The sequence below is a fragment of the Canis lupus genome, chromosome 21 (assembly GCF_048164855.1).
Source record: "Canis lupus baileyi chromosome 21, mCanLup2.hap1, whole genome shotgun sequence".
Lineage (NCBI taxonomy): Eukaryota > Metazoa > Chordata > Mammalia > Carnivora > Canidae > Canis > Canis lupus.
Genome location: NC_132858.1, coordinates 47,402,317 through 47,410,236, shown reverse-complemented (window position 1 = coordinate 47,410,236; position 7,920 = coordinate 47,402,317). Strand labels below are relative to the sequence as shown.

The 7,920-nt window shown below is 38.8% G+C and overlaps 1 protein-coding gene across 2 annotated transcripts in view; it reads right to left on the bottom strand.

Moving 5' to 3' along the window:
* Nucleotides 1–899: 899 nt before the first annotated feature.
* SUGCT (succinyl-CoA:glutarate-CoA transferase) overlaps nt 900–7,920 on the bottom strand; it is a 714,296-nt gene continuing 707,275 nt past the window's right edge. For both annotated transcript variants that reach the window (XM_072791643.1, XM_072791644.1), the window contains one exon: nt 900–1,893. In XM_072791643.1, coding sequence (XP_072647744.1) covers nt 1,730–1,893 — 164 coding nt within the window. In that variant the 3' untranslated portion in view covers nt 900–1,729. The remainder of the gene's footprint in view (nt 1,894–7,920) is intronic.

Sequence of the window (7,920 nt, the reverse complement as noted above, 5' to 3'; positions counted from 1 at the left end):
GTATCCTCCCACGCAAGGCTACCCAGATAGATATTTAGGGTTATTGCTCACTAATCAAGTGATTTGCATTTCAAGATATTTACTTGGACCAGTAGCAGAAACGATGATCTGTTTTTTAAGATCACGGGGTTTTGCCAATTCTCAGTCATCTTGTCTTTTACTATTTTTATTACTAATTGTACATACATGGGGGGATTTCATTTAGATGTCTGGCCTGACGTGAATGTACCCAAATGTAGATCTATGAGTTAGCCGTTGGAGAAAAAGCACTGCAGAAGGCATTACCCTTGTATGATGAAATTCTAACTTGTGGAATGACAGCAGGGGTGCCTCAGAGTAAAATGTTCACAAACAGCAAGGCAGGGAGGACAGTAAGTCTTCCAGGAATTAGTAGGCAGTCTTCTAAGACACACCACGGGGCCTTGTGAGAGGACACATTTCCTATTTACTTGGAATCCTTGATTCTAGAAACATATTGGGGCTTATAGCATGGATAAATGGCTCAAATCATCCCCCCCCCAAAAAAAAAAGAACACGAAAGGAAAACCAGCTATAAATCACAGTTTGAAAGATGAGCATCTCTAACTTAACTTTCAATTACCACTTGGTATGTCATGACATGGCTATCAAATACGAGTGCCTAACGGTCATGAATTTAGATCATGTCAGGATATCGATCATGAGGCCATTTGATTCCTTGGTCTGTACCTGGGTTTGGGTGACTGGCAGTCTGAGTGACAATCTGTCCTGGAACATAGAGTCAAATCAGGTGCCACCTTCTGCACAGAAAGTATTTTCTATACTTTAAGTTCTTTGACAAATACTTAAATACTTAAAATACTTAAATGCAAATACTTAATATTAAGGCATGATATATTCTTCTACAGTGAGCATTCAGATTACAAAGGAATGTTTTCCTTTTATTCTTCTATTATGTAAACATTATGTAATACCTAGATAGTCATTTAACACTCATTTAAAAACCTATTGCATTTGTACTTGGCTCAAAATAAGGTACTGATTAAAGAGGAACTCTTCATCCCCGAATGCAGATAGATACATACCCTCCAAAATGCATCGATGGAAATTGATTTTCTGCCATGTATCATGAAATAATCAGAGAAATACAACATAAAGCCAATATTTACCCCCATGGGGAGAATGAAACTCAGTTTTATAATGGACATCAGCAAAGCCCATGGTTTAAATTACAGATTAACAAAGGGTTCATGAGCTCAAAATTAAGTTATTCTGTTTAAAATCAATCACTAAAACTGTCATTCTGCTTATTGCTTTGACTTCCTAACAAAGGTTTAAATGAAGACTTTATGTGCAAGTAGAGAACGTCAAGAGATCTGCTCTTTTTCAGACCTGCGCGGGTGGAGGGGCAAACGTTTAGGCTATTAATGTAATTAGAATGAGCAATGTATTTTTCCAGGAAAAAAAAGTCTTCACAAAAAAATCCCACAAATCCACAATTAATCTATTATCTGTGGTGGTGTGTGTGGGGGGGAGAATGGTAAGGAGCAAAAGGTGGGATACGGTTAGAAAGCTCTAGATGCATTGATACCAAGGCCATTCTGGAGGCGCCAGGCAGGAAATCTGGAATTACTCTAACTTTTCTTTGCAGAGGCAGGCACCAGAACTGGGGAGCAAGGGTCCAGAAAGACTATTGCCTTTGCTAGCAAAGTACATTCAGATTATGGTTTTTGAGAAAGAGCATTTTTCATCATTCAGCTTCATGTTGGGTCACCACTCCGGCGCTGAGCAGCTCCCCAATGGCCTTGTCGTCGTATCTGAGGACCTCCTTCAGGATGTGTGTCGTGTGCTGCCCAAGCAGGGGAGGCGGCCTGGCTTCTGACATCTTGAACTTACTGTATCTCACAGCTGGGCCTGTCAAGAGAGGAGAAAAGCAGGAAGCCTGTTAATGACTAACCTTAGGAAATTAATTACCCAAGCAGCCTGGGGTGTTTTCAATGAATGCCAAGAATGTCACTGCCAGTTACAAAATCATGGTGCATTTTGGAATGAAATGTATTTTCACGTGAGGTTTTCTTGACTCGATTTCATCCATTTGTGCAGGGGTCACCTGACCTGCCTATGCAGGTGGCATGTATGTGCCTGGCGTGTGCCAGCCTATTTCAGGAGTTGCCAGTCCTGTCACAAAGACTCTCGGGGGTTGGTCACTTGGCTTGGTAGATTCTCTGGATCCAAAGGAACAATGACCACAGGTACATAGCATCTCTCTGGAGCTGTCCCTTCACCTGGGGCCATATTGCCAGCCTCAGGTAATCCAGAAGTTTATCATTCAGTGCCAACTATATAAACATGAAGTTCAATTCAATAGACTGCAGATCAATTAAGCCTCTGTGAGATTTTGCTGAAGCCTTGTGGCAGTGGAAGCAGTTATGTGCCAAGTTTCATTGTCAGCGAGATGTAGGTTTGCACATCTGCCCTGACACGTTGTAGCAGAGCCATCTTGGACAAGTTGCTTAACTTCTCCGAGCCTCAGGTTCTGCAACTAAACTGATGATGATAAGGTAAGGATTTAAATGAAATAATGGACAGGAAGCACTCAGGAAGCATCCCTTAACCCACAACAATGCACGAGACTTGGCCTCTATGATGACAAAAGCTGCCATAGACTCTGTCTTGACATGGGCAGTGCAAGGGGGAGAGGATATTTATTGCCAGCTGTTTGCGGAGCACTGAGCCACTGTTCACAGGGCAACTCAAGCAATAGTTTCAACAACTGTTGGAAACAGATTTTATCATCCTCATTTTCCACATAAGGACACAAAAGCCCAAAAAGCTCAAGTTTTGTTCAAGGTCGCATGACTAATAACCAGGACTCAAATCTACGTCCAGTTGAATCGTCTTGCACCGAGGGCCATGTACTTTGTGTAACTTTAGCAGTCTGCTCTTCCTTTTCCACTTTTCCATGGAGAAGCTGGACGAGTGCCGGGGAGCATGTTGTTTCAGCAGATTTTTACCTTTGCTGCTCACTCAATAAATGGTATTTACGTTGGCTGTTCTTCACATCTCATTTGATTAGGCTTCGGGAAAACAAATTAGATAGTCACAAGAAGACTACAAAACAGTGCATTTCTATCTCATAAAAATTTTTCCAGCCTGCTCTTGATGTGGGGAGCGCATAGGAAGACCACACAAAACCAAAGCACGTGTGGGCAACAATGTCGGTAAAGCAGCAAATGTGCTTCAAGCTCTTTGGAGAATTCCATTAATAAAGGGCATTGTTGTAGAAGCTATTGTTGATGGACACAGACCTCTGCAGACTATCAAGCCACACTTGTGAAACACACACCACCCACTAGGGGCAAATGACAACTTCCAACTGATGGCCAAAGTGTTTGCTTCTCTGAAGCTCCCTGAAATTCATTTCTTCTCCTCACACTTCTTTTTATTGTTTTAAATTGCATTTATTTTTTAAATTGAAGTGTAGTTGACACGCAACATTACATTAGTTTCAGGTGTACAACACAGTCAATCAAACTATCAATCAACTAGTCAATCCATTATGCTGTGCTCGCCACAAATGTAGCTACCATCCGCCACCACACACGCCGTATGGTAACCACTGGCTATGTTCTCTGTGCTGTGCCTTTTACACTCATGACTCATTCATTCCATAACAAGAAGCCCATACCTCCCACCCCTTCACCCATTTTGACCCTCCCCCCCAACCCCCTGGCAACCACCAGTTTATTCTCTGTATTTATGGGTCTGTTTCTGCTTTTTGTTTATTCATTTGTTTTATTTTTAGATTCGTTTTAGAAGCTCACACTTCCTTTTCTTTTCTTTTCTTTTTTTTTTTTAAGGATTTTATTTATTCATTCATGAGAGACACAGAGAGAGGGGCAGAGACATAGTCAGAGGGAGAAGTAGGCTCCCTGCAGGGAGCCCAATGCAGGACTGGATCCCCAGGCCCTGAGGGTTAGAGTTAGGGTTCAGGTTAGGGAATGAGAATAACCTGCCCAACATCACACAGGTGGGAAGTGAGAGTCAGTTCCTACTGACTGGATTTGTTGGGTTCAAGAACTTTGGTTTTTAAACAGAATAATAATTTGTTGATGTGAAATTCACATAACAGAAAATGAAGCATTTGAAAGCGAACAATTCAGTGGCACTTCGTATACTGCTGTGCAATGACCGCCTCTATTTAAAAGTTGCAGGACATTTTCATCACTCCAAAGTCAGACTCTCTATCCCTGAAGCACTTTCCTTCAGCTTGGCCCTCCGCTGAACCCCTGGCAACAACCACTAACCTACTTTCTGTCCCTGGAGTGGTCTATTCTGGATATTCCATATAAATAGAATAACACAATATGTGACCTTTTGTCAAAAAGGTGAGCTTTCACAAGCATAATGTCTGAGATGCATCCACCTCGCAGCATGGATCAGTACTAAGGACCTGGACCTTGAACCTCCATGCAGTGGGTATGAGGGAATCTTCAGGTCCAGCCATACTACAGAGCAGTTCAGTTTGTGTTACTCCCATGCTTTCATGGCAGCTTCCAGAACTACCCTGAAGACTCTGCTACCAGTTTGGGGTGAGGAGTATTTAACATTTTGCACAAAAATGTCTTAAAGAATTTAGAATGGCATTACCAAATACCATTTACTAGAATGGTATATTAAAGAACTAGAATGGTATTGCTTGGTTTTTAGACTTGCCAGTATTAAAGGCCCTTGGAAAATACTGCATATTTGGAAAACTTATGCTTTCCTAAATAATTGTATGTTATTAAAGAAGCCATATCACAGTTGAATAAATTGTATATAATTTTTCATAAATTCTTCAGAAACCAGGTCTTTTGACTATGGTTGAGTTCAGAAAGATTCTGAAGCTGGGGTTCATTCATGTAATTTAAGATCAAGTGTATATACATGTACAGTACTAGCAATTTTCAAATTGTACTCTTTATACGTTCTTAAAATAAAGTATTATTTTTGCCATATGGTTTATTAAAAAACAAAAATTTATAGTCTCTCTCTCTCTATACACACCCCCACACACATATATACATATACATGCAATAGGACAAATACAATTTATATCTGGATCTCAGAGAGAGCTAAGTTCTCAAGAGTCCATTGAAATCTCCTGTTCTCACAGTCCTGTGCAATAATCCCAGGTACCAAGGACATCCCTCCCAGTCTAGGCTTTGCACAAAGGGAATAAATGGCTTTTAAAATACATTTGTCTCAAGAAGTACAAAATGTCTGACATAATTATTTACATCTAAGGTCCAGAGAGAATGAATAATTTGATCTTCCATTAAAAAAAGATGAGCAGATAAGTCACATGTTCTTAAATTACTTTTTGGCAAAGGAACATCTATATTCACATATGCTTTCAAACACTTGCAAGCTGTGTGATCTTGAGAATTCTTAAAGTCCCTGAGCCTCAGTCTACACATTTCTAAAATGAGGTTGATAATAACTACCAAAGGTTGGTCTGAGCATTTCAGTAGTGTAATATGGGTAATATTCAATATCTGTAATTAAGGAATACATATGAAGATAATATAAGGTACAATTTTGTTTATAAAATGAGCAAATCTGGTGACTGGGTTTTTCTTCTTTTTTCTTTTTTTTGGTTCATTTTTAAGAGGTCAGTAACTAGTAGGAGTATAAGTTGGTAAAATCCTTCTGGTGGGAATTTTGTCAACTAAATATGAAGAGTTTGAAAAGTGTTCCCATACTTTTCATACTTACAGAAATCCTCTTTAAAAATGTTCTATAGGGGATCCCTGGGTGGCTCAGCAGTTTGGCGCCTGCCTTTGGTCCAGGGCGTGATCCTGGAGACCCAGGATCGAGTCCCATGTCAGGCTCCCTGCGTGGAGCCTGCTTCTCCCTCTGCCTGTGTCTCTGCCTCTCTCTCTCTCTCTCTCTCTCTCTCTGTCTCTCATGAATAAATAAATAAAATTTAAAAAGTAAAATAAAAATGTTCTATATATGTAATTAAAAATGTTGACAAATTCCATAGGTAGGGATCTATACAGTTTTCAAATATACTTAATATTCTTAATATCTAACTTCTTCTTACACAACTTTCTAACTTATAGCCTATAAGGGTTCTTCGTGTATAATTCTGTACATTAAAAAAAAACAAAAAAAAAAAAACCCTTTAGCTTCCGAAAGTTACCTTGTTAGGACAAGGTGTTTACCAACCATTCCCTCACATACTGTGCTCAAGTCTAGCTCCTTCCCCTCTTTCCAGATGAAGAAGTCACATAGCTACAGTGTTGAAAAATATTTGGAAAATATGTCCAAAACTTGAGTACTGGTTAAATAAATTACAGAGCATTCAAATGATGGCAACCTGGGCAGTAATTTCAAGTTGTATTTTGGGGGACTTTGAACACAGATATTCTCTCCTGAAATAACACTGACATAAAGGCTTAGAAGTTAAACAAACAAATATAAAACTTCACGAGTGAAGAGAATGGGTGGTAGCATCACCAATGAATGAGATATTCAACAAATTTAAGAATGACATGGAAAAGATAATGTTGATGTGTCTTTTAAGGGGGAGAGAAGGCTGAAGCCCCAAATATTCTATAAGAAGACTGAGAGTAAGTGTGTATTAATCGGCCCATTTCACCCCTCAAGAGATTCTGATCTTAAAATCAGTGGTTATGAGAGAGATAGGTCTTAGAAGAGAAATAGGACTAAAGCAGAAGTATTGAATGGGTCAGTTTAGACTAACTTATTAGTTTGTACTACCAACTAGAAGAAAAATTAAGCTTGCTTTCAAGTTTCTAAATGAATATAATATTAAACCTAGAATTTCATATCCAAACAAATAAATAATTTATCAAATATGAAGACATTTTCAAACTTTCAAAGATAAGTCTGTTTGCTAAGTAAGTTTCTTGATCCAGTAAAGCATGGGAGTAAATAATAGAAGGATAAAATTTTGGTACCCAGTAAAAACCAACCAGGGAGTACAGGGAAGGAAGACCCCAGGATGACAGCTCAGACTTGGACCCAGTCAATAAGGTAGAAATGGAAGAGGATAGAGGCCTTTGAAAGGGGTGACTGAGAGAGCAAAAGAGCCTTAATTGTATAACTAAGGATACTTAAAGACTGGGAAAATATAATAATAAGATAAAATTACATTATGCAAGAAAAAAAACAATTAGAAATTCTAGAAAAAACCTGCATATGAAAAAAAGATCCAAATATGAAGCAGATTATAATGTGGCAAGATTTTAAGTTACTGATGGAATATAAACATAGAAAATCCAGTTGACCTTGATACCAAGAACACTGGAGTAGTACATAATACCTGCGCATCCTCTGTAATAGTACTAAGCATAACTCTCGTTTTATGGATCAGAAGACCAAGGTCCTTTAAAGGGTCAGTTTGTCTAAGGTTACCCAGCTAAATAAATAAGAGAACCAGGACAAGATCTGAATGTCAGACTCCATGGTAAGTGCTCTGTCATTCAACACGAATCTGTTGAACTAAGGATTGCCAACAATTAAAGATATTTGAACAAATACAATTTATAGGGATTTTTATTAAATAATTTATCCACTAATTCTACATAAAATTTTTTCATATCTATCTCTGTGTCAAGATCTTGGCTTCAGGATCTGGATATATATTAGCAAACAAATAGTTAAAATGTTAGGAATTATAAAACTGTTTAAAAACTAGCTGGAAAGAGGAGAATAATATAGGCAAGTGGGGAGAGGCCAGAGTGCTAGGAAAGGACTGTTCTAGGTGGGATGTATGATAAGGCCAAACTGATTAGATGATCTTTAAGCTGAGTCCTAAACTGATTGAGTTTATTGTACAACTAACTAGTGGAGGAAAGAAGAGTCCAGGCAGCATGAACAGGTTTGATGTTCAAGAAATTACAAAAAGATCCAATGGGGTCAGAACAG